Source organism: Vanellus vanellus, assembly GCF_965231255.1.
Source record: "Vanellus vanellus genome assembly, chromosome: 1".
Classification (NCBI taxonomy): domain Eukaryota; kingdom Metazoa; phylum Chordata; class Aves; order Charadriiformes; family Charadriidae; genus Vanellus; species Vanellus vanellus.
This window is the reverse complement of record NC_138905.1, coordinates 17171073-17198838: the sequence shown is the minus strand read 5'-3', so window position 1 is coordinate 17198838 and position 27766 is coordinate 17171073. Positions and strand designations below refer to the sequence as shown.

At 42.1% G+C, this 27766-nt stretch overlaps 1 protein-coding gene across 1 annotated transcript in view; it reads right to left on the bottom strand.

The window, feature by feature from the left end:
• The window catches only part of LOC309684135 (sucrase-isomaltase, intestinal-like), a gene marked incomplete at both ends in the record, with an annotated part of 58600 nt that overhangs the window by 877 nt on the left and 29957 nt on the right, over positions 1-27766 (bottom strand). Inside the window, 7 exons of the mRNA XM_082498171.1 lie at positions 2009-2167; positions 6798-6847; positions 7226-7365; positions 8740-8870; positions 20776-20892; positions 21419-21587; positions 24728-24845. Coding sequence (XP_082354297.1) covers positions 2009-2167; positions 6798-6847; positions 7226-7365; positions 8740-8870; positions 20776-20892; positions 21419-21587; positions 24728-24845 — 884 coding nt within the window. The remainder of the gene's footprint in view (positions 1-2008; positions 2168-6797; positions 6848-7225; positions 7366-8739; positions 8871-20775; positions 20893-21418; positions 21588-24727; positions 24846-27766) is intronic.

Sequence of the window (27766 nt, the reverse complement as noted above, 5' to 3'; positions counted from 1 at the left end):
TCCTGTGGCTCTGAGGGTATGATACTTGGGGAGGGGGGGAAGGGGGGGGAACAGATAAGAGACTCCTAATAATAGGAAGGTTCTGCAATATTACGAATGTCAGATCAGGGTAGCCCTGTGTGAATCAGAGAGAAAGAAGTGGCTTATTAATAAGCAAGCTGCTTCTATTTAAATACAAATAACTATGTCTCAATTATGCACTTAAGCACCGCTTTTAGGCAAATTTGCTTTCTGTAAAGCAAAACCAATATGGTAGAAGTTACTTTCTACTACATCCCTTCAAACAGTACGGTCTTTGTACTTGTTAAACTATTATACAGTATGTAATCTCATTAAGCCTCTGCGAATGTGGCAAATTTGCCCTTTGGATTTTGTTATTTTCTTAATTACATGGATTGTAAGTTTTCAAGATATAAACCCAAACTGCTAGTGCTTTTTTTTCAGTAGAGTCAAACATGAGAGGATTCTAGGTAATGGCATTAAAACACCTGTACTGTGATGGTGGGAGAGGTTTGACTGAATCTCTTAGAACTGTGAGAGGAATATATTTAGCTGGTTTAAATAATGTAATTTTTGTGCAGTTTTGGACCTTCCCCACTACAGCAGCTTGTTGGCTTTTTCTCTGTTGTTTGAAGTAGTTCGTAAGTCACTGAGATCATCTTTTGCACTTAAATCAATTTTTAAATGATACTTTTGTGACAAGCTTTTTAGTCTTTCTTAATCATCTTTTTATGGGATGCTGTTAGTATTCAGTTATCTCTTGGATTTCTGTGATTGGTGCCTTCAAGCACATCTTAACAGAGTGTTTTCTTTACCCTGCCACATTTATGTTGCTTTCATCTTGCTTAGAGGCAGTTTGGCTGTTAAACAATTTCTTCCCTTGAGGCAATACTGATTACACTTATTTATGACATCGTCTTTGAAAGTGAGTTTTTTACGATTCTCCAAGGCAGAAATTTGTTCTCAGCAATTTTCTTCCTTTACAGATTCCTCCAATAAAATAAATGTTAAAATGAGGTGCATATAAGAGGGATCACACTTTGGTTACAAATAAACCTAAATCATTAAGCCAAGTGGGGAGAGTAACATAAGACGTGACATGCATTGCTTGTTGCCTCAGCTATCTTTGAACGACGAGTTAGTGGAGTCTTATAGTGTTAGTACTGGGAGTTCCCTAGATGCAGACCAGTGCTGAGATGTGAGTACCACATTTCGTACAAAGTGTGCGCGACCCACTTCAGCCTGGTGGCTGGTGACAAAAATGGGACAAGTGACCAGAGCAAAGGAAATTTACTCAGCATTGCTGTATGTTCTTCTGTGGAAAAGGAAACTGGGACCACAGAGGTTATTACGGCTCTTTATAAGGGGTGTCTGTCCCCTCTGGGTGTCTCCTTGTTGGTGCTGGAGGAGCACTGCACAAGCAAGTCATGCATTTTGATCTGGGACACTGAGGTTGGACACTTTAAGATGCTGAAACTGTAACTGTTGTCTCACTGTAGTGATAGTTCCCTTAGGAACACAAAAGTACAGCAGAGATTTGCCCTTCCCTGCTCTGAAGGTAGGGAGACACTCACTAGAGCCACCTACGCTGCAATCATTTTTGGCCACTAAGTAATTGTGAGAAAAGGTCTCCACCACTTCTAGTCAGCAGCTGATAAATAACTTTGACAAGTTTTCTCATTTTATCAGAATGATAATAGTACCCATAAAACTGCTAACATTTCTCCCGGTTTGTGGAGCTGTATCTTCTTTTCTTTATTTCATTAGTTTAAAAACTTGTCTAAGTGGCAGACATTAAGTAAAAGAGAACATATCTGTAATAGCAAAGATTAAAGTTTCTGAAAACAGCTTTCACTTTTGCTTTTTTTCCCCCCTAAAACTCCAACCGTTGTATCAATAATTGGTGCTTGGTTATACTTGGAAATGTAAAGGGGTGTGGATGAGAAACTCTTCCTTGATTATCCCCTTTTCCCTAAGGTTTTTTGTAATTGCTCAGTGCAGCTCTTACCCCACTCAGCTCATAAGAGAAAGCGTCTCCGCGAATGGCTCTTCCATTCAGAGCAACAGCATGAGGTCTCAGGTTCAGGCCAAGAATCGTAATTTTGTTGTACTTCAGAGTGTCAGCCCCTCGGTAGCCATTCTTAACTATTTCTGTCTTCAGGTGTCCCTGGAAAAAGCCATAGAGAAAATATTAGGGCCACGACAACTCTATAGAGGTGACTTATTGCGCACTGTTACTGTTGTGGTCTCATCTTTGCCAATGAACATATAGAATGTCTTGCAATGTAGACATTAAAGTCTGAGATCGTAAAGGAAAAACAATAGCTACATTAATTTTCATGTAAGAAAGGTTTCATGTGTGATTACAAACTAAGAAAGTAAGACACAACATTCATTTGGAATCTTCTTGGACATGTTTTTTTTTCTTGCAATCAATGCAAATTTGGTTCTTGTACCCATTTACAGTGTACAATGGCATATACAAAGCCAGAATCCAGATACAGAGATTCAGTTAGTGACCTTAAGGCAGTTTTAATTAACATCCCAAACTAATTGCTTTAAACCATTAACATCTTCACAAACATCAGCTGCTAAATATTTTGCCCCTATTTTTTGTTCCACACCTCCACAGCTCCTGCTAGAAATCTGTTACATATGTCCCAGCTTTAAGGACACTGAAGGAACACCATATGTCCATAGAGCTTTGTTTGTTTTACTTCTAATTTACTGTATAACCTGTATTTGGGGATGTACCAAGAGGACACAGAAAGTTGTTAAACAAATTCATTTGGATCACCAGTGGCAGTAATTTCCCATACAAGCAATGAAGAGGAATCATTGCATTTGTTATGTGATCAAAGTTGTTAAGGAAATAAAGATGAATTACACTGCTCAGGAAATGAGGAATTGCTATGCAATCATGACTTTTTAAAAATATGCCAAGGAGAAACCCATGATGGAACCTTTTGCATAAATTAGCTTATGTTATTTCAATGGTGGCTGGTAGGAGGGGAGCAGAAGCTAGATCACAGTATTTGTAACTTAGGGCTGTGCTTAGACTTCTTATTTCAGGCATCCGTACTAAAAATAAATGCTAATCCCCAGCACACTGATTTAAATTGCCTAAATAAGGAATGTTGGCTATTATGGAGCAAATGAGGAGAGGCCTCTAAAAGCCTCTGGAGCATTTCTTAGATTACATATGTGTGGTGTCTCCTCCCCATTGGCAGAGCTCCAGCATAGAGGGAGGTTCAGTATAGAGAGACCACCTCCCTGTGGTCATTTATTGCTGTCTCAGGTGCGGCTAAGCAGGACAGCTAGTTCAAGGTGGCCACATAGACCCAGTAAGATCAGTGGGATGCTGAGCTCAGTGATTACAGCTGTGTTAATAAATAAGGTTGCAATCAAGCTCTGAGGCCCTGAGCCAGGACTCTGCAGTCGACACCACTGTCCCTCTGACCAAGGTCTAGAACTGAAGGTCCTGGGGAGATGGGGAGGTGATGGTCCAGGGTAATGAGTGACCCTTTCCTCCCCAAGCATCTAGTGGTTAAAGCAATTGCCCAGGAAGGTCCCGAGTTCTCGTCAGAGGGAGGGAACTTATGGATATCAGTCAATGTCCCATAAATGCAGAGCAAAAATAATTCCTGGATCCAAGACCAGAAGCCAGGACTTCCTGCTGCACTTCTGAGCAGCAAAGCCATGGGTTTTCTTTCTTACTGTCTTGCTCTGGTCCTATGAACTTCACCTTCCCTCTCCCTCCCCCCCTATTTTCCCTGTGAAAATTTGGTCAGTTTTAGGAGGAAATTGCTTTCAGGCTATTCAGTTACCTAGTGGCTAGTGTATCATAGATCATAGAATGGTTTAGGTTGGAAAGGTCCTTGGAAAGACCTTGGAAAGGTTGGAAAGACCTCTGGTTCCAATCCCCTGCCATAGGCAGGGACACCTCCCACTAGACCAGGTTGCTCAAAGCCCCATCCAGCCTGGCCTTGAACACCTCCAGGGATGGGGCCTCAACAACTTCTCTGGGCAACCTGTGCCAGTGTCTCACCACCCTCATAGTGAATAATTTCTTCCTGATAAGCTCCCGTTTCCTTGAGCAAGCCTTCCCATCACCATCCCTTTAGTGCAGTCTGGGCTCACTTGGTACAGTCTGAACACATCTGCCTTACCTGCCACCTCTGGGGTGGAGGCAGAGTTTATGGCTCTCCCTGCTCATCCCTGAAGTACAGCAGATCTTTTACATCTGGCTCATGTATTTTTCTAGACTGGTAGGCTTAATATATGGGGGACTTTGACTTGGGGCACTTTGACTTGGGGCACTTAGCCATTATGCGTGTCGAAATGGCGGTGTCAAGTGAATTAAAATACCAACCACTGCGAGACAGTACCAGAGAGCAGGCAGCTTGGATCATTTGCTGACACTTAAGTGCCTGCACTAGTCTTGAATTCTTCTTTATACTTCCGGGTTCTTTAAATAAAAATATAAATGAGAGGGTCTAATCCTGTAGCTGTTACTTGCTCAACACTCTGTGCTGGATTCAGAGTAAATGCTGTAATGTCACACCTTATCAGTAAATCTCTTAAGGAGCAAAACTTGTGTGTTCTCCTAAAACTAGGTGTGATTAAATTATTCACCCGCAATTTTTTTAAGAATATAGAAATGTGCAACAAATACCAAGACTTTCATATATTTGTCATACTTCTACAATTTGCTATTTGAGATGGCTTGTTTTCTTTATAAACACATAATAAAAAATCAACATTAGAGATTATTGGAATGCAGATAGGGACTTCAGTCATGGATTTACAGGCAGAAGTCAAATACGAGCAATGAGAAATGGAAGTGCCAGTGAACCAACAATCTAATTTGCACAGATCAGAATTTAATATAAAATGTTGTTTTTCTTTAGCCTTCCTGAAATAAATTACTATACACAGACTACAGAAAGCCAAAGTGATTTTTCTTCTGTTTTACTGTTGAAATATCCTTTTTTTTGAAGAAGATTTTTTTTCCTTGGTAAATCAAGAAGAAAATAAATGAAAAATTAAATTTAAAGTCTAGACATGTGTTATTAGTTCCAGGAAATTATCTCACAAATACACAACACTACATAATAAAACCCATTGGCTTACCTTGACTTGCTCTTGCTCCTGGAAGACATACATTCTAAGAGCAATGTCATAATAGGGCTTAACACAGTTTTATGCTTTTGAATATTTTCTGTAGACTACTTTGGATCTTTTAGAAATGGATGACACAAAGATCATAAAATCATAGGATCATTTTGGTTGGAAAAGACCCTTAAGATCATCAGGTCCAACTGTAAGCCTAACACAGCCAAGTCCACCACTAAACCATGTCCCTGTGCGCCACATCTACACGTCTTTTAAATACCTCCAGGGGTGGCAACTTCATCACTTCCCTGAGCAGCCTGTTCCAGTGCCTGACAACCTTTTGGTAAAGAATTTTTTCATAATATCTAATCTAAAGCTCCCCTGGCATAACTTGAGGCCATTTCCTCTCATCACTTCTAACTTGGGAAAAGAGACCAACCCACACCTGGATACACCCTCCTTTCATTTAGTTGTAGAGAGTGATAAAGTCTCCCTTCAGCCTCCTTTTCTCCAGGCTAAACAACCCCAGTTCCCTCAGCCGCTCCTCATAAGACTTGTGCTCCAGACCCTTCACCAGCTTCATTGCCCTTCACTGGACATGCTCCAGCACCTCAATGTCTTTCTTGGAGTGAGGGGCCCAAAACTGAACACAGTACTTGAGATGGGGCCTCACCAGTGCCAAGTAGAGGGGAACAATCACTTCCCTAGTCCTGCTGGCCACACTATTCCTGATACAGGCCAGGATGCTGTTGGCCTTCTTGGCCACCTGGGCACACTGCTGGTTCATATTCAGCCAGCTGAAGACCAAAATCATGCAGCAGTCTACATACAATATCCTATTTCTTACCAAAAGAATTGTAGACAAAATATGATCTGTATAGATTATTGAAGTAGGTTAAGGTTTTTTTACAATAACTCCCACAACTTACTATCATATACTTCATGAGCTTCCAGTAGATTTATTTTATATTATTTGTCTCAGTTGAAGCCTAGACTGTTGGGTTCTTATATTGAGCTTTCTCAGGACATGTCTGCACAGAAGTGAGCGCTGTGTGAAAGGCATTAATGCACTGACCCTGAGCTAATGTATTCCTGCACTGCATGGAGCATCTGATCAGCACAGTGGGTTGCCAATAGCATGCTGAATCGCTCCACGGGAGACTGACCATGGGAGCAATCTCTGTGCTGTCAGACAAGGAAACAAGCTAAAGAAGTGAGAATACATAAATCTCTGGGTTACAAAATAAAAACTTTGAGTGATCAAAGTTAAAAAGTTGCTGGCATATCCTGAAGAGAGGAATGTAGCCTTCTCCCACCCATCAGACTGAAAGTGTTCCCAGGAGGAAGACAAGGAAAAGGTCCCTTGTCCCCAGAAGTTGCAAGTCAGGAGAAAAAAAAAAAAATCTGAGCTGAAAAAGTGGATTTTCAGATTTACAATACAGCAGGGACATTAATGATGTGACACTATGATACTCAATGAAGCAAACACAGAACGGAAGCATCATAGTTGGATTATTTTATAGCTGTCTGTAAATTAAAACATTAGGTAGCTTACCAGGTTTAAAGGCTGAGCTGTTAGAAGAAAGCTTTCCAGAGAAAAGTTAGACATCAACACCTTACAATGGTTACACTAAAATACAGCTGCCTGTATGTACGTAGGTACCTTGTATGTTGCTACTTACTTTGCTGTACGTATATTTAGCCAAGAAGTAGTTCTCCTTTTCAATAGTATCTGTCAAAACACAGAGCAAGAAGGATTGGTATCAAAACAAGGAGCAAAATCCATAAGCAGTTCACATTAATTGTAACAAGCGGCTAATATTAGACTAAGATGATTTGTAGGCTATTTAATCTCTTCTTCTAGTCTTCTCAGGGGAATACGACACAAGCGATTGTCCTCTCTAGCAGACCAGCTGTTCACAGTGTCGCACCTTTTTCATATTGAAATGCTGACTCCAAGAGCAATCTGCTTTTCACATTTCTAACATTCATCTTAGGGTCAGTTCTCCAGCTATTTCTAGCAGGAGTCAGTGCCATGACACCGCCGAAAAGGCAGCCTGAGGAAAGCCCTGTATACAGACACCACTTTACAGCAGGGGACCAGGCTTACCGATTGAATCACCATCATCCCAGAAGAGAGACCCGGAAGCTTCTCCTTGTTCATCCAGGGCAATAATGAGCCCAAACGGGTTCAGACGGCTGTTGACAAACACATCGAGAAGTGTTGGTGAAAATTTGTGGGCACTGTCCCTTCCAAGTTATTTAACAAAAACTTGTGAACACAATTAACTCCAACTTTAAGGTTAGAGAAAAGGCCACGACAGAATTACAATCACCAAAGGGGCTCCTGAAGTGATGATGAAAACTTTGCCTTGCCTTGTACCACTGAAGAGTAAAATTCCCACCGTCTGAGTGCTTGTGTGGACAAGTTTACACTTCTTTAATGGCCTTAATGTCTGATAACTGGCCAGTCTGGGAGGCAACTGGTCACCAGTGATACCTTACTGTGGTTTGGATTAGTTGCTGCACAGTGCTGTTCCTTTCCTTCCCTACTCACATCAGCTTCTGAGCATGGTTCAGACTTGAGACCAGTATATTATCCATTGGCACAGGGAAATAATTTTCCTCAAAAGAGATTTGAGCTTTTCCACCTTGCCCATAGCACTCAAAAGAAGCATTGCCAGCAAGTCGAGGGAGGTGATTCAGCCCCTCTACTTCACTCTCATGAGACCCCACCTGGAGTGCTGTGTCCAGCTCTGGGGCCCCCAACATAAGAAGGGCATGGACCTGTTGGAGCGGGTCCAAAGGAAGGCCAAGAAGATGATCTCAGGGCTGGAGCACCTATGAGGACAGGCTGAGAGAGTTGGGGCTGTTCAGCCTGAAGAAAAGAACGCTCCGGGGAGACCTTATTGTGGCCTTCCAGTACCTAAAGGGGACCTACAGGAAAGATGGGGAGGGACTCTTTATCAATGAGAGTCATGATAGGACAAGGTGTAATGGTTTTAAACTGAAAGAGGGTAGATCTATATTAGATATTAGGAAGAAATTATGTACTGTGAGGGTGGTGAGGCACTGGCACAGCTTGCCCAGAGAAGTTGTTGAGGCCCCATCCCTGGAGGTGTTCAAGGCCAGGCTGGATGGGGCTTTGAGCAACCTGGTCTAGTGGAAGATGTCCCTGCCCATGGCAGGGGTGTTGGAACTAGATGATCTTTAAGGTCCCTTCCAACTCTAACCAGTCTATGATTCTATGATTTGATAAATTCATCCAAGGAGAGGTTTTGCATTTTCCCCTTGCACATGAGGAATGACTGACACTTTGAATCACTTTGAATGACTGACAGCAGGTCAGCGCAGCAGTAAGAGGTGCAAAAGCTTTTCTGAGCGTAACCACAGAGCCAGGAGTAGGTTTCAGCTGTGCAAACGATGACGTGGGTCATCTCTGGGGTTACTTCTCCTAGTGCAATGAAGCAAATAGTGGGATAAAAATACTGTGCTTATCACCTGGGATGGCAGCTGGGAGCTGCAGATAGCCTCACTTCTGCATTTTCTTTTGATTGCTTTTTTGGCTGTCTGTGGGTCTGACCCGCACTGTGGTTGTTTAGTGACGAACATAGATGACAGTACCTCTTAGTTGTAGTCGTGGCTGGTGCCTGTTCTGGCAGGATGTAGCCTCCACGGATGAACAGAGGGATCTTGCTCAACGGGGCAGCCACAGTAGCATATTTCTTGCTCCATGTACTTGGCACTTTTTGACCCTACCGCAAAAATTAATGCAGTTAAAAAAAAAAAAAAAACAAAAAAAACGCAAATCCAGGCACTATACATTGTGACAATATAGAACTGAAAAAGAGACCAAGGGGTACATTTACATCTCAATTACATCAGTGAAAATCAAACAAAAAAGCGGATTCCAGCGGTATTATTCCAGTTCCTTTTTTATCATGAAAGAGGATCTAGCCCTTGCAGTTATGCATATGCATGAGATAGAACCATCATGAATGAAAGACAGCAAATCGTCTTTAAAAATGGTATCATTATTCCATATGCTGTGAAAAGAAAAAAAAAATCCTCATCAGGACTCTAAGCAAAAAGGAAAAGAAACTTTTGCTTCCCCTTTTTATGCATATGGCGCCTTTCACATTTCAGTTTAAGGTAAGTGATTCATAATCATTTGGGAACGTAAACCGTAGATTTTCTTCTCTTTTATGGACAAGTGTTCCCCTTTCAAAAGGTAATTACAGCGTTCAATGAGTGAAATTCGTATATGTGCAGACAACCAGCATTAAGTTCTCTGCACCATTCTTTTCTGTTTCTGGTTTAGTGCCTCAAAACCAGGTGTAGGCAAGGCTTACGTACAGAGTACATAACAGGAAGAACACCACCCAAATGCTGAAAATGACCTAAGTCCTTTAAAAATAAGTCTGAATTTGCTCTGAGAGCATTTCTGTCCTGCCCGGTCCTCTGCCAGCGTCCCTCCGGATAGTTAACTACAGCCTGATGCTCCTGGGCTCACATTTGCGAAAGCTCTCAGCATCAGCCTAACTACTCCTGCTGAAGCCAACACCGGTCTGATCCTGCAGATTGCAGCACAGCGTAGTTGGGTTGAAACTGAGCGCTTTTGGAAATGCAGTAGTGGGGATGGTGTTCGAAAGGTGAAAACCTGTAGTCCCCGAAACGAGAAGAGGCTGGCATTTTCCACAGAGCAGATTGTTCTGCATCTCTTGGAAGCATCTTTCGGAGGGGAGCCTCATCCTGCTCTCTAAATCTGCCTTTCGTCAAAAGTGTTGCATGTGCAGAACTGCATGCACAAAACGGTTTGCAGCATGTTCTCAGGAGTGCGACTCAGGTTTCTGTGCAGGGAAGTGTATCAGTTCAAGAATTAAAACATATGATAAAGGCTGGGGAGGGGGGGAGAAATCTTAGCAGTTTCATGAATTTCTAGGCTGCTCTTGAAAATTCAGTTCTCTGTGTCTTAGAGCTCTACAAACCAAAAATAGAAAATAAAATGCAACTGAAAGCTGTGTAATTTACTCTCCCAGCTAGGCTGGTGTAGACTTTGTGTGCTCTAGTTTTCTTAAACACAGATGCTGAGGTAAAAATACTGCTGAACATTGCTAAAAGTTATTTTGCAGGAAATGTACCATTTCAAATTATGTAAAAAATGTAAGAAACAAAATCTTAAAAATACATACGGTATAGTAGTCAAACCATTGAGCTTCAGGGAAGTATACATCCACAGATCTTGCTCCCTGTAATTGTTATAAAGTGATTAAAGTTTTTTTTCTTTTTGCATTTCTGATATTACATTAGCTTTATTATATTTGCGCATGGAGAGATGTATGCTGAATATTCTAATAACATCAAATCTTGGGTATTATGGCTGAGTTATTATGATAGCAGTGGACTAATGCTGGCTAATCTATAATGCTAAACAGAGGATCCTATCCTATTTGGGGGGGGTTTTACTGCCATTCCGTGGGATGAGTCAATGTTATATGATTAGTTCAGTCTAGTACATAGCTCTATGTCTTGCGAATATAACTGGCCTAGGTGCACTCCTGTAACGTCTGAGCAATCCCAGTGAGGTCCACGGCAGCCTTTGCAAGACAGGACTTCACATCTGATGCTGGAGTGGGGGGACACCACTGCTCAGTGCCTCTTGCACCGTTCCTCTTGCAGAAACAGACGGAGAGTAAGGTCTGGCAAGGAGGATACACAGATATTTGTATTCTTGGCAACAATTTAAAATTGCAGGTAAATAATAATAAATAATGTGCTGCTAATTGCACAATTGCTGTACTTTGTTTTGCAGCATGGGTTGTATCATATTGCTGCAGGGATAAAATCACACTAAAGGCACTTTGAATGAATAACTCCAGCAAAAGTTGGAATCAAAAAATACTTCCTTTTTTGTCGTGAATTGCTTATTCTCACAAGCAGATTAATTTTGATTTTCAACATAGATGTCTGCCCCTTTGCAGAATTATGGTTTACCCCCAAGGTCTACCCCAGGGAGCAGGTGGAGCATGAAAACTAAAGGTGGAGAAGAGTTAAGGCAAAGTTACCATTTGACATTTTAGTGATTTTACATATAGATATATATATATATAAACCAATAGGAGGAGTAAGAAGTAACTGATTTATGAAAGTATGCAAAGCTCACATTAGAATAACAAAAATTGCTAAACTGGAAATTTGTCTTGTCCTGTGGGCTGTCTCCCACAGTGGGCAGCGCTTGGTGTTTCAGGCAAAGTGTCCCAGTGCTGCAGTACGGAAGGCTGGCGTAGTTTGCTATGTCTGTTTAGATATTGCTAGCTGTTTAACAAATAAAGGTAGGCTTAAGCTATAAAGTGCCTTGCAAAGTTGAAGGAAAAACCCTATAAAGTCAAGATGCTCCTCTCTCCATACTTTCTCTGCATTATTATGACAACCTGGGATATTCTGGTCTGCAAAGAAGTGTGTAACCACTATCTGAATCATGATGAGCCTTGTCTTCAAGACTCCCTAAATAACAAGCCAGTGTGTAAGGCAGTTCCCCGTTTTAATTCTGATGGCTGTCTCACTTGCTCACACCCTGGGACACAAGGAGCAAAGGGAAAGCTGTTCCTGACCCAAAGGGAAAGCTGTCTGTGATCCATCTTCTCTAAACAAGTGGGTGCCATGCTGCAGTTTCACACAGGCGCTGGTGGCCCGCAATGCCGTGGTGAGGGGCTTACAGCCCACCTCTGCCCCCTGCCCTGCTAGCTGCTACAAGCCCTGGTTGCCACCTCTCTCCCACCACAAGACCCAGCAATGTATTACTTCCAAAGCTCTGCTTCCCTCATCAGGGCACAGGCCTCCTCCCTTCCTTTTGTGCTCTAGTCCCCCCAAAAACATTAGGAACCCCTTTTCTTGAACCATTATCATTTTATACATCTGTACAATGTTCCCTTTCATGCATTTCTTTGCAGGAAGCCACCCCTGGCTTGTCACCCTCTCTTTCTGGGAAGGTTTCTCTCACATCTTTCATCATCTTGCTGGTCTGAGGCCCTGTGAAATCTCCTTGTTAGTCATCAGCTATTAGAAACCGGGGTAGTCTGAAGATGAAGGACCGATGAACGAAGTGCCTCAGTGGAGTTAGAATGTCAGATGCAGAATAAGAATTTCATTTTAAATTCACAGAGGCACAAGGGCTGGTTAAAGAAATGTGGCTAACACTGGCCTGTTTATATATTTGATCATCAGCAAGGTCTAGAACATGTATTAGCTATTCTGGCTAATTAGCTATTCTGGCAGCATAGAATCATAGAATTGTCTATGTTGGAAGAGACCCTTGGGATCATCGAGTCCAACCATCTACCCTACTCTACAAAGTTCTCCCCTACACCATATCCCCCAACACCACATCTAAACGTCTCTTAAACACATCCAGGGATGGTGACTCAACCACTGCCCTGGGCAGTCTATTCCAATGCCCGACCACTCTTTCTGTGAAAAATTCTTTCCTAATGTTCAGTCTAAATCTACCCTGTTGGAGCCTGAAGCCATTCCCTCTTGTTCTGTCATTAATTACCTGTGAGAAGAGACCAGCACCAACCTCTCTACAGCGTCCTTTCAAATAGTTGTAGAGAGTGATGAGGTCTCCTCTCAGCCTCCTCCTCCTCAAACTAAACAGTCCCAGCTCCTTCAACCGCTCTTCATATGATTTGTTTGCTAGGCCCTTCACCAGCTTCGTTGCCCTCCTCTGCACTCGCTCCAGCACCTCGATATCTCTCTTGTATTGAGGTGCCCAAAACTCAATACTCGATGACACAATACTCGAGGTGTGGCCTCACCAGTGCTGAGTAGAGGGGCACAATCACCTCCCTACTTCTGCTGGCCACGCTATTTCTAATACAAGCCAGGATGCCGTTGGCTTTCTTGGCCACCTGGGCACACTGCTGGCTCATATTCAGCCGCTTGTCAATTAGAACCCCCAGGTCTCTTTCTGCCAGGCAGCTTTCCAGCCACACTTCCCCAAGCCTGTAGCGCTGCATGGGGTTATTGTGGCCCAAGTGCAGGACCTGGCACATGCAAATATTTAGCTTTGCTCAGACATGTCGTACCAGTGCAGAGAGCAGTCAGTGGTGGGGCAAGGAGAGAAACCCCCCCTTGCTCCAGCCAAGCAGTGAGAGCCCTGACCCCAGCGCCATGCCCTGCACAGCCATAGGAAAATGCTGCTTTTTAAAACCTGTCATATTAGCGGCTAGCATTGTCATTACCATTTCCGTAATGACTGTGTTTGCCTGTGACGCTGGGATACTCCTATCGCAGCCCTCGAGACGCTGCAGTTCCAAATCGCTGTGGGTGAGTGGTAATATGGAAACCAGCTTGCTTTAATATCTGCACGTTTCTTTCTAGCTCGACAATTACTGCTCTCTGTGTGTCCTTGGAAGGAGCCGTCAGCACAATAACAGGAGCACACGAGGGGCGGCATCCAGCCTGTTTACATCCACTCGGCGCTTGGAGTAGCAGGGAAATGCCGTGCCCTCACTTTCATCCTCCCACGTCAAGCACCGGGCAGCTCTGCACTGTCTGTGCTGCTCAGAAATGCGTTCTGCGAGCTTTGACAGCAGAGGGAAGAAATGGGTGGATATTGAGCAAACATGCCCTGAATGTCATCCAATGCCTTAAGCGCGGTTCGTTTCTTTGATTCCAGTATGATGGCATTTTTTAATTACAGTACTTGCCTCTTGAAGAACTGGAGCAATCATAAAAGCAGGTCCCCAAAGGAAGGCAGTATCTATTCCATGAGTCTGCTGATCGGAGGTAAATCTAGTGTTGAAAGTGAGATACACAGTGTTAATTCATATTTTTATAGAACTTGCAGAATATTTTGAAATTACTCACTGTGACAAGGAATCTGCTTCCTCAAGACATCCTTCAACATCACCAAATATTTTTCTTGGTTGAGGGAATGCCAAAAGCTGGACAGAGATTCAGAAGTTACAGTAGCACCTACCATACTGGAGCAGACCAGAACCCTCACAAAATGCTGGAGCTGATTTCTTTTCAGTGGGAAAACAGCAAACTTAATTTCTCTCCAGTGGGTTGAGACTTCATCGAGGGAGCCAAAGAGCAGGAGAGGGGCCAGGACCAGAAGAGGGAACACAGAGGAATAACACTGTGCTCTAGGATCTAAAGCATTTGTGAAAATCCTTGGATTTGGCTTCCTGCACCTTTCACAGATTTACATTAGAAATCTTTTGCAGGACCAACAAAAAGCAACATTCATACATACTGCGCTTTTTAGCTGCCTTTCCTGAATGGATGAAAACTTATGGAATTCAGCCCATTTTATTCAATGCATTAAAATAATTTTGGATTCTGATCATGTCCTTTGGAGTACTTACAGTCCCGTTTGCCTGGCATCACCTGCCAGCTTGGGAAGAGATCTCTATTCTAATGAAAATATTGAATAGCACCTGGCAAAGAGGAGAGATCCTCCCCATCTCAGGAACCTCCACTCATCTGGCATAAAATCCTTGAGAATTTAAATAGGCTTTCAATCATTTGTAAGCCTATCTCTGAGGAAATTCATAAACGGATCCTTGTTCCCCAGGTAGCTTATAAGAATATCACGTAGAGTGTGTCCCAAGCCCTCCTAAAATCAAGGTACCTTGTACCTCCTGCTTTCTCCTGCTCCTCTGCCCCCTTTCCCATCCAGCAGCTCTGCTGCCTTGTCACAGGTGGCAACCGGGCTGGTTTACCATCATTCGGTTTTGACAAATTCACACTGGCTGTTGCATATGAACGTATTATTCTCTAAGGACATGCGAATTATTTGTTTAAAAATGTATTTACTGTGTCTGTTTAACCGACTTTGTGGCTGCCCCCATCTAAAGACAGGTTTCTGCCGTACGCTGGCTGGAGCAGAGTGGCTCGGTGTCGGTGTCCTCTTCTGACACCCTGCCTGCTCAGGGCATAGGCACACACTGCACCCAGCCCAGACTTATAGAAATTACCCCAAATGAGCAAAACCACCTTGGCAATAAAAAGACATCTATTCTGTGTTTGGATTTCTAAAACATTGCAAGTTTAGGGGAGTACATGGAACTCAGGAAATAATGTTCTTGAAGGCATGCCTCAGGCTCTCCCTGAAAGAAACCTCAATTGATTCAGAGTTTCTTTTCTGTCAAAAACAGCAGCTCTTTTGGACACTTAATCTCGGTCATTATTACATTTTGACATAATGCTTTGTAAATATTTAAAATGGGGTGGGTTTTGATGAATTACCTTGTCTTAAAGTTTTTGAAATATAAAGCATTAGTTTTTGTTGTCATCTTAATAGCTTCTTTGTATTTTTAATTTTGCCGTAATAAAATTACAATACTGATTCAATATACTTTGTTGTGGGAGATTTCAGGAGAAAAAGCTCATCAAGAAATTATGACAAAAGAGAAGTCGATCTGATTTGCACGTGGAAACAAGAGTCTCACCGTCTAACTCAGCACTATTTTCTCTTGCAAAGGTAGCAACCACCAGCACAAATTCAGCAAACAAAGGAATTTTCCCATTTTGAAAATATAAGCCATTATGCCGCATCTGTGATCTATGAAAGGTGCTTAATATCATCTACATGCTTCCTATGGTTAGATGCTGGCCTCTCTTCTGTCTTATTTTTCCCCTGTTTAGCCATTAAGCAGAGCTTCCCCTTCAAGTAATGGATTACCACCTCCCAGTCTTTTTGGAGAGCTGAGCTCCTGGCACCTCTGTTTCACCGAGTGAAAGCCTCTGAAGCACCTAAAATGCTTATAGGAATCTACTGGGACGTTGTTCTTCTTTGTTATTTGAAATGAGCACCTACACATTTGAAATGAAATGAAAAATCTGAAATGACCACATGAAATAGCTATTGCTTGGAGACTCCCTGCCCAGGCAGAGTTGTTATCGCGGTGAGGCTTGTGGACTCATAACAGCTCCACCTGAAAAACGAGTGCAGTTTTTTTAGCTCTCCTTTGTATTTGTTACAAGTAAGGGAAAGGTTTGATGTAAAATTCCATCATCCGTACATCGAGAATTCTGTTTCAGTTCTCTCTTTCTCTGAACCTCACATTTCTCCTCCTGTTAGCATCTGGGTCACTTTCTCTTCTTGAGCAGACCCACTAAACCAATTAATGTTAATTAGAAATAGTAAGAAATACTCATTAAGTAACAATAGTAACCAGAATTAACTAATAATAGTAAGAAACACTTTTAAGTCATTTTAGGATCTAGCTATGACAACATTAGCAAGTGGTGTGCCCACTAGGACAGGACCTGGGTGGTGAAACAGTTTGTGCTGATCTCCTGATGCCTACACTCCCTACATGCCCTCTAGAGGGTTTATTTCCTAGTTAATCCCAGTCTGGTCCCACTGACTAAACTCCCATCAATGGCTGGAGCGCACCTTTCAGCTCAGTTTCACCTGATGGGAGCCTCCGCTGGTGCATCTGAGACTGCTCTACAATTCAAACCAAAGCAAATTTGGAAATTTGCTAATGTAGATATGGCCCACATGGAGTACAAGTGTGCTAGGAACAATCAGAAAGGCAGCTTTAACATCGCTGAAGTAACTGTATTAGCAGAGATTAGCTAATATTAATGCCAACATGAATCCGGCCATTTCCAATATTAACACAAATCTCATTAAGTGAAAATAGAGCTAAAATAAATACTGGAAATAGCATATAGCCCCTTGTAAGACATGAGTACCTGTGAAACTTCTCCTTAATGTAACGCAGTTAAATAAGGTAGCATAGTAGGAAGGGGGAGTATACTGCTTTTAAAATTTATCAGTTAGCCATTACAGTGAGTAGGCAAAACAGGTTTTGTTCATATCCTTTCCATATTCAAATGGTCTGCACTTTAGTGTAATCTCAGTTTAATTTGCAAAAAATGCCTTACCCTTTAACCAAAATGTTTTTAACCTAAAGGGAAAAAGAACATTAAACAGTCCAGGACGTAGCCTGCACCAATGAGACTAAATTGTGTCAGAGCTTTGGGCAGTAGCCTTTCATATGTATTATTTGCACTCCTTTGGCTCAAGTCTTCGCATAAGGCATTCTGAAGCAGAAAATTTACCAAAACCAGGTGAAAAGCTAATTAAAAGATGCTGAGAGGGAAAGTAAACCTCGCTTTGATTCCTGCTTCTTCCAAACAGAAAAAAATGGGTTGTTCCAAAAATCTGAGGTCACATTTTCCAAATGTTTTTCAGTCTGTATTTATTAATCTCGGGTTTGCACCTGCTTCTACACTCGAACATCTCTATCTCTGTTTTCTCCGTGTAATTTGTGGACACAGATGTAGGTTTCATACATAGAATGCAGATGCAAGTGCTAAATTGGAAAATGCAAATGCTGTGGATGATTGGAAAATGGAGACTTCTCTGTATGAGGCCTTCTTGACATTCTGGATCAGAATACAGATTTCACAGATTTAATTCAAACATAGAAACTACAGGTATGTGATTCCTATTTTTAAAATAGAAAAGAAATGCGTATTTGCCTAAGACAAGAATTTTTCCAAATTCTTCTTGCTTATTTTTTTTTCCACTGGAAACAAATATAGGTTATATTTTAATGCAAATCCATTGCATATATTAAGAGTTATTTTTGTGCATATAATCTGATTAGATTTCATTATAAAACTGTCCTTTTTAAGAGAGTGCAAGCAGTAATACTACTGTGACTATTCTCAAACAAATATCAACTAGTTTATACATAGCTCAACCACTTTTGTGAGTAAAATACGATAAAAAAGAGAGAGTCCAAACTCACTCGTGCATCAGTGACCGTGCCACTGTGTTTCCGTGAAGATGAGACTCGAAGAACAAGGTGTATAGGTATGGCAGCAGTGAGTATCTGATCCGAAGTGTAGCACGAGCTATCTTGGCAAACTCATCTCCGAACACTGCTGGGTCTTGTTCCTGTTAAGGAAAAGCTTTGATTTGAACTGAGCATTATAACTGGGGACTGCAAATCCAACAGAGAACCTGTGTGCAACCTAAGGAGAGCTGTGGCTGACGTAATGCTACAAAAGTGAATGTTTAAGTAAGAAAAGGCACCGATTTGCAAACTGGAAGATGTATTAAGAAAAACACCCATTATCACCGAACTCAAATTTGTATAAAATTTTCCGATGTGAAAAATTGCAGTGAATTCAGAGGCATCAGGCCCCACTGCGGTGTGTGTGAGCCATCTGCAACCGCCCCTAACCTCGTGACGGGAGGGGAGCTGGGGCTTCATGTCTGCGCTTGGGAACGGACACCCTGTCTCTAGAAATTAATTTATCCTGGAGACGCAAGCCCTCTGGGTCAGAGAAGGTGAAACACAGGAAAAAGGGAAGACTGATAATCTACAAAACAAAGGCAAAAGCATAATTACGTTGGTCAGGAACATGAAGGCAAATCTGTTTAAAAGTAAGAGTAAATTCTTGGCCCTGCTGAAGCGAACAGGAGTGACCGAAGCCACTGTGTGCAGTGGGGAAAACATTTCATCCATACAAAGAAACTTGATTTCTCCTCCTGTGCCCACCATTTTAGGATGCAGAGATGTCCTTGCATCAGCAGTGCCCTCATCTCGCTGCCAACGACGCTCTCCTGGGAGAGAGAGCACGCATGCTGGGTCCCACCATCAAGAGGGCAGGTTTAAGCAATCTGTCTACACTCGTTGGCTGCTTCTGATCTGCTTCAAGGCAACCTCATCTCTCCCCTGCGATGGGATGCAGAGCACGCAGCTCGGGGCAGTGCTGATACAGGAAAGAGCTACATCGCCTTTAATTCCTCCTGTCCGACCTTCTCCAGTACTAAACTGAGTCAGCTAACAAGTCACATGGCTCCTTTCCTCCTTCACAAAATTTTCCCATAATACTCAGTTTTCTCATTAAAATTGAAGAAAGTATGATGAATTCCAAGGATAATGAAACATAAAAGGAACAGAAGTAACAAAGCTTTTTATATTATCTATTGCTTTTCAGGCAGGAAAAGTATTAATTAAACCATTTGAAACCCCCAATGGATTAGGCAAAGTGGATATTTAAGATTTTATTTTAACACTAACTTAATATTAATTAAACTCAATATTTAAGTTAAATTTCTCCATTATTATGTTTACATCAGAATTAGTCACTGATAATATTCCCTGCTGGCTCTAAGCTCTGGAGCATCCATCTATTATTTCAAAAATTGCACTATATTTTTACCAGTATTCTGACACTGTACAAATACTGCCAAAGTTCAGAAAAAAACAGTGAGACTCCTTAGGTGAGGCTGAGTCACCCAAAATGCCTTGTTCATTTCTTTCAGTGAATGCAATGTTTTAAATGGATTTAAGTAATCCAAGAAAACCAAATGTATCTTCTGTTACTTCTGTCATTCACTCAACACTGAGTTGCAGCTCCTGTCACAGAGACCTTTTGCTCTTTTCCTGCTTATTAAATTGCGCATATGTGATTAATACCCGCTCACCCAGGTCAGTCTCCATTTGCATGCCCAAAGGGCCAAGAAAACATATATAGATAAGGTACCTCTAATTTTAGTGGAGAGGTAAATAGAAAATATTTATCAACAGCAGCAGCTAACACCTCACAGACATTTGTTCTCCCGGAGAGAAATATCTTGGCATATCTCAGGGATCTACAGGGTAGTTCCTGACCCTCTTAATGACAGCACTAGAGCTTGTTAGTCCTGCATTTGCCCAGTTGCTGAATGTCCATAATACTTTCCTGCGGAGACAGAGGTCTTTCTGGGGGTATAAATGTTGCAACATTTGGATAATGCAACTTTGAAGAAAACTGAAGGTTAGCTAATAACCTGAGCTCCGGCACTGCATGGATCAGTTTACAGAAGAAAACAACCTTACATTTATTGAACTAGCAGAACCATTTCATCGCGGTTGCAGATAAACAGTGTACCTACAAAGGCTGCAAGACCTTCAAACTGTCCATAGTTAGAAACAACCTGATACTTCTTTCTGTCTGTGACAAGTCTTGAAAGGACTTTACAATAAGTCAAAGCCAGGGCATGGGTCTGGACGGAGACTCCATTTTTTAATCCTTCTCGTGGGCTCATTGGCCTTTTTTAGTCTTTGTTGCATCTTGGCTGATAATGCTGTCGCTATTGCTGGCTCTCCTTTGAGTTCTCGCATGTTTGTCTGGGGTTTCTAACTGTGACATTTGTCTGAAACTTGCTTTTGAACAGTAAGGATGGTGTATAACACCCTCACTCCCCTTCCTGCAATACCTATTCTAGTTACAGAAGTACAGAAACAGAAATTGAAGTGAACAAGGGAGTAGGAAGATGTGCTGACACCCACTGGCTCTTAAATAAAACCTGGGCTTCAGCAGGTAAAAGATGGAGGGAACGAATCTTACCAGCAGCATGGGAAGACCATTTTCTCTCATTCAAAGTACACAGTACACATTTCTGCATGGCTTTTGGATGTTAGATACTACGTATTTTTCAATGTTTCTATGTCATCTTTATGTTACGGATGGGAAAAATTTACTCTTCACCGTGTAATTCCTGCTCTCAGTGGAGCACTCCTTTTCACCCGCCACTCCAGTTTACCCGAGAATGGCAGGTTAATTTCTGAGAAAGCAGTACAAATCACCATCGTCATTACTGTAACCATAGATCACAGCTTTGGGTAACTGTTTACTTACCATATTTCCTTCTGCATTGTGGTTTCTGGAAAATGGATAGAAAGAGCCAAGCTGCATCCAGCGCAAGCAGAGTTCGTAGGTAGTGTTATAGTTAAACCCACAGATATCAGCACCGATCTAAATAAAAAATAAAATCATTGGAGAAGTGCTTGTGAGTGTGACCGAGGCCCAAAAATGAGAAACTACAGAAGTTTGTTAATAAAAATAATTTTTGAAAAGAGGTACCTATTTCTGATGACTTTATAAGAATGCTCCATAATGATACAAATTTTTCCAGGACTGGGTCCTAGAGCATTAACATCACTGTGGAAGATCTGACCGTATTTCAGTAATTCTACAAATTCTCCAGCTCAGCTTACAAAACCAGAAATACATGGAGGGACCTCAATGATAGAATACATAATATAAAGAGATCGGGTTTGGATGGCATGCAGTGATTTAATCTGAATCTAGCAGTGCTATTTTTGTTTCTCTTCAACCAGCCAAGATTGATGACATTTAGCTTTTTTTAATCTGCAATTCCTTTTGCTGTGGAGGCCGTTACTGCTGGCCGTCTCAAGCAGCTTATTTCAGAAAACAGTTGAGTTAATTTAAAGTGATATTGTGTATGAGCCAGCAACTGCCTGAAGGACACCGGACTTACATAGGGCATGCCAAAGAGGTTGAATTCCAGAACTCCAATGATTGACAAGTGCATGTCCTTCCACTGAGAGAAGTTGTCACCCAGCCAGTGACCCCCATGCTTCCCGCTGCCAACAAATGTAGACCGGCTCAAGACAAACGCTCGCTTTCCGGTTGCCTGCTGTACAACACTGCGAAGAAATGCAAGAAAATAATGGGAGGTTTTACTCAGTGGCCAACATGAAAATCTAAAATCTATCTGATCCACAAAGCAATTTGTTTCAGGTATTTTTAGTCTTCCTAAAAAATAATTTATGTTTAATTTATTCTCAACAGTGTCTCAAACTGAAAAAGTGAAACATAATTTCCTTTCTGTATTAGAACATTTAATTTAGTGTCCTACAGGTTCCTAAACAACTGTGTAATACATATTTTTTTCAATATAGGATTTATTTAAAGATTTGTATTGGCAAATAAAGTTCTAATATTCTGGAATTACAAGTAAAAAAAAATAAATATATACCTAAACAATGGCTGAGCATTTAAGAAAAGAAATAATCAATATAGAAAGCAAAAATGTAATCATTCAAAATGTCATTCCATCCTTGTAGTATTTCCTCTGGTTTCCTGTCACTGCTTGATATATGAGGTTTCATTACAGAATTAGTGGTGTAATGAATTTTTCCTTGCCTTTTGAAAATAACTTTGCTACATCACCAGAAAATCAAGGAAGTGCAATATGCCTTATTAACAAATCTGTTACAAAATTCCTCAACAGCGGATAAGCTCTGTATGTAATTACATATTGCAGCAATTTATACTGTAGGAACTCAAATTCAGCTCTGCTTTAATACGATTTGGGCAACACAACTTAGATTCTCTGGGAAATCCTAGAATGAAGTATTAATCATGTTCACCATCCACCTCCTTCTCCCTTTCCTTAATGAGATTTGATCAAGAGCGCTTTCATCCGTATTCATAATGGCCAATATTAGGTACTGGTTCTGTAACAGCACGGAGCCTTTAAAATGCTTCAACGTTTGTTTCTGAAGCAAAAAACCCAACAACTTTCATTCAAGCCTAAACGTATTAACCTTACGGGCCATGTGCAGCAAGAGGCGCAATTCTTGAACCGTGAGAGACCTGCTGATTCTGGGTTGTAGGAGCACTGCTGGGCCACGCAACTGCACAAGACTCCATGTGCTCTGTATAAATGGCATTTTGGAGCCATTTCATGGATGTCTGGAGCGTGAGTCCTCTCTGCTGGTTGTGCAGCACAAGTCTTTGGCTCCATTTGCAAATGCAGGTGCTAACGAGGACTACATCAGATCAACTCAGCTATGACCCAGAGCTGCATAAACAATTCACAACAAGTAATTCATTGAATAAATTTCAGTCTATTGCGAACCATCACTGAGCAGGTCCTAATGTTGTCAAATGCATTTGTTGATTGAAATTATTTACAGAATATCATGTGCAAATAACTCTTGGCGTTAAGCTATGCACAAGCCGATTGCTGCCAGTTCATGTATCCAAATTCAAGCCATTTGACATGGGTCAGATGACACATTTCCTATTCTCTGGCTGCATTAGAATAATTCTTAGAATTGTTTTTTATACGATTATGAACTTGTCATTTGTTTTCAGCCAATATCCTGCAAGTGATGCTGGTTTGCTAAACATTCCTGTCGGTAATTTAATTTAGTATATTATTTGTGAAGAGCGAAGGCAGAAACAGTATACAACCAGCCTTGAAAATAAATGTGTTTGAGAAACCCAAATGAATACGCATGAAAAATCCTTCACCAAAGTTTCCCAGCTTTGCAGCGAATCCAGCTTCTGCTTATGCTTTTGGTGGTGTCCTCCAGCCTTGAAGGACTCTCTACATTTGGCTGAGCAAAATACGTGTTTCTTTTGGAAGGAGCCCTGGAAGCAAGCGCTGCAGGAAGGGGGAAGGTTCACAGCCTTGGGGGAGGCTGCAAGGAGTCATGCAGCAGTAACCGTCCCAACAGCGTTGGTCTGGGTTAGCGTGGCCGGGGCAGCGTGCACGCTGCAGGGGCTGGGAGAGATGTGCCGGCACATGGAGTTTTCCTGCTAAAATCACAAGGTTTGCCTCAAGCAATTGGCTTTGCTGGCACAGATCTGAATAAAACTAAAAAAAAAAAAAAAACAAAACCCAACAGCTCAAGAAGATAGGCAAGTCCAAAATCGCTATTCAAACAGTGTTGCCAAGACAGTGTATGGTTATGTAGACCTGAGCGTGCAGAGGACAAATCCCAGTGGAGACACCAGTGATGGGAGGATCTTTGCTGAGATTGGGGCGTAGGGCCCCAAAAGCCATGCTAAGCCCCATGTGTCCTAGCTGGGCTGGGTGGCCAGCGGGGTCATGGGTTTGAGGGCTTGCTGCTCCTTCTCTCAAAAGCTGGACTGCTCTTCAGCCAGGCCCACAAGAGCTGGCAAACTGCTTCTGGCTTTTACCCGGTGCTTCCCTTCCCCCAGGCTTGGCGTGTAAAATACAAGTGCATCAGCACCGTAAGTAGGCTCACTTAGCCATGTCCTCTGGATGCTATCACAATACAACTGCAGAAAACGAGTGCTAAATAAGCGAGAACAAGGACCCCTGCTTTGGCCTTTACATTGCAGTATTAAACTTCTCCGTGTTTTAGCTCAATCTCCGCCGGAAAAGGCATGATTTGCCCATTTGATTTAATCCAACAGCTAGCTTTCCACTGTCACTCCAGCTTCACAGCAACAGTCTGCCTGTGTAAGGTAGTTTTGAGTGCTTCCCAGCTGCAAAATTCATTTTACATTAGCCAACAGCATCTCTGCCCTCCCAGACCAACTGAGCCCCACGCCAAAATGCAAACGCTGCCTGCCAGGACCGAGAGGCAGCTCCAGAAGCAGCCGGGGGAGCTGCAAGGTTCAGCTCCTTCACTGGCAGCGACAGAAATTCCTCTGCTTGGGCCACAGTAATGAAGGGATGGAAAAAATCCCCTGACGCCACACAAGGCTGCTTCTGCAGCAGCTGCACGTGAGCAGCTTTAGCAGAGGACAGGAACATCTTGCTCTAGTTATACAAAAGCAGCACCTGAAGAGTTAGGCCCTATAAGTAGATCCTGGTTTTAGCTAAGAAAAGTAAAATTGGAAAAGATTCTGTCTCTTCTTCCAAGATTCTCTTTTCTTGAAACTTCTTACTAAATGACAAATGGTAAAATGAAGCATGGGGCTCTTTCTTACTAGATTCTATTACAGATTTCCCAGGTAACATCAGTGACTTTTAAAATGTATTTCAATCACCTGAAATCTGCTTGGAAGTACTTAGAAAACTTACTTGAAAGTTGGTTCTGTCTGTGACCAGCCAAAGAGAGAGTGGGTGTTGTAATGCTCTCCAAGGTACGTCTTGGAGTCGGGACACAATGTCTTTTGCGCCAGGGAACGATCAGAAATGGCTGAGAATGATACAAAACATTATATAATTATATACATCACAATTCAAATCACTTCATATTTCTACTCATTTAGGGGTGAGAACACCAAAGGACTTGGGAAGAAGAACAGCTGAAGAAGTGCCAGACCTGCACTGATGAGAGGTTAGCGCGTAGCCACGAGTACCTGCGTGCAGACAGGCACATGTGTCATCAGGAGGGAGAGAGGACTGAGTAAGCACTGCTAATTAATTTCAAGTTTTGTGTCCAATTATTCAAAATATCGGTACAGATATCATATATTCAGTAAGTAACAGCCAGAAAGAAAATTTCTGCATTGCTGAAATTAAGAACCTGCCTACATATTCTTTTACATAGTGACAAATTTTACTTGAGAGCAAAAAAATTGCAAGAGGAAAATAAACAAAAGCAGAAATTCAGGTGCCCCGGGAACTCGTATGGTTGTGTGAAATCACGAGACCTCAGTTTGCATGTCACTCAGCTGCAGATGTAGGTAGGCGGCACAATTCTGCCCTAGTGTGGCAAAATTCACACCTAAGCTCATCTCTGGCCCCTCTCTTCCCCTGAGGCATCTAGGGCTGAAGGACAGCAGGACTGATGGCACGGCCCCGAGCAGCACTGGGAGCAATGAGTGGGGAGTGTCAGAGGTGTGCAGGGGAGGAAAAAGCATGAGGTGCAGCAGTCCATAGGATGTCATCAGCTACGGCCCAATACGCTGCACAGAAGAGAGCAAGGATAGATTATAATGGGTATATTCACATGTGGATGGATTATCCAGTAACTTTCTATCAGCAGGTCACAGGCAGTGAAGCCTTTTTTCCTTCAGCAGTAGCTTTTTTCCTTCAGTAATAGTCAGGGGTAGCCCTGATGTCACTGGCACAGCACCGGTTTAGCTGAGCCAAGGGGAAGCAATATGAGACACAAATTAGCTGCACAGAGGCTGCCTGGTCTTTCATCCCATATTAAGGAGATGCTGGCAAAGCCCGTTTGGTGCAGGAAATGCGATTCTCATCCTCTGCAGGTAACCTCCATGAAAATGCCATGTGAAGTTCTGCAGAAACTGGGCAGGTTGGATATTTCGTTTATACAACATATTTATTTTTAGAGATGGAGTTGAAAATGTTTTAAAATCCTATTAAAAAAAAAATTCTTCTTTTGCGTGCCTAATTAGGTGCACCCATTATTGTAAATATTCCTCCGTGAGCAAGCAATCTCACTGCCTAATTGCACTTTAGTGTATGTTTGCAGTTCATTACTACAAAGTGCATTTCTCTGTACCTGAAACCCCATTAGCCTCTCTGCTCTGCTGTGCCACCACAGCTGGAATCTTTGCGTTTGGATTTTTAGACAGTGTGGCTGATCTGCATCAGAAATAACTTAATTTATTGGCAATTTCCAAGTAACTTTGACTGATAAGCCTTTGAAGAAGACACTAAGGTTCTGGGAAAAGTCACACTTAATGTCCCAGTGGCACTTAATTATTAGCCCCATAAAATCAAGGTGGGATATGAAAGAAAATTCTTTTGCATGAGTCATATTTTCATGCTTCATTCTCAGTCTGAGTATTTTGTATTCTGCCTCAGTAATACTGATTATCGTACAATTGCACATTAATCTTCAGTATAAAGTGTTTTATAGAAAATTGATTTGAAGGACATCTGGTTTCAGAAGTTCAAACCACGGTTACATGTAATTGTGGTTATAATTTAGATAAGGAGGCTGAAGGCTACATGGACAAAAAGCCCGAGGCACTGAGACTGGGACTTGCACAGATTCAGTCACCTAAGACAACAGGGAGTCCCCAAAACCCTGCCAACCCCACGAAGGTCTTAATGTCTTGTTGGACTAAGCAGCTTGGGTCCTACCTCACACCTACACAGTCAAGGGCTTAGACAGCCAAGGGCATGCACAGGGTTGTCATAAAGTAGAATATAAAAGAAAGTCCTTAAGCATTCGTTGAAAGCAGATCTCCTACACCTTGGAAAAAACGCCTTAGGCTCCTGTCTGCAGAAGGGAGACCGGCACTGTGAGTCGCAAGCAGAAGTAGGTGCATACGTGCACCAAAAGGAGCAAGTCAGGAAGAGAAACCGGGCTCAGAACGCTCCTGTCTTCAGCATCACTCATTGTCCTTACATGTCATGTAGACATCTAGGTCTCTAAGTCCGAATCCTCTGTAACGGCTCAGAATTCAACACTAGTTGTCGCAAAGCTCAGCTTCGTGGCTCAGAAACCTCTTTATGAGTCCATCCCTCAGTCCTTTATTTGTAAGGGTAAAGGGAACTCTGCTGTTTTGGCCATCTTCCCCAAAGTCTCACACCTTTTTTTTTGCATGTCTCAATGCTGACAAAAGTGGAGGTAGCTTAAAGCAAAGGTGGAAAGGTCTCATCAGTTCCTGGGCTTTGGTCAATGACAAGACCCACAGGGCGAGTATACAACAGTTACAACCAGCGGTTTCCCCGCAAAGGGAGCAAACACCAAAATCATAATTAGAAGCTCTGCTTCTGATTTCAATAATTTACAATCTTTTTATAATATTTTGTCATGCTTTTGTTATGTTTATGTTCCTCTTGCATCCGGAGTGAAAAGAAATGAGATTTAATAAATAAAATGAATAATTCACATGACAGCATAACAGCCTGAAGGGAAAAAGGGGACATTTCCAATACTTCACTGTCAATAACTCATTTATGTATCAACTTCCTGCTGCATATTAACATTGCTTGGGCAGCCGGACTTTCCTAGGGAAATGTTGGCTGGATTAATTGCCAGGACCATTGGCACTAATTGTAAGTACTCATGGCTTCCTGGGGAAGAATGAGCATGTCATTAACTCGGCTACTGAAAGAGGTGGTCCCATTCCTATCAGTCTCCCATGGGCTTGTGCATTTTTAAACTTATTTTTAGCCCATTTCCAGTAAGGCAAT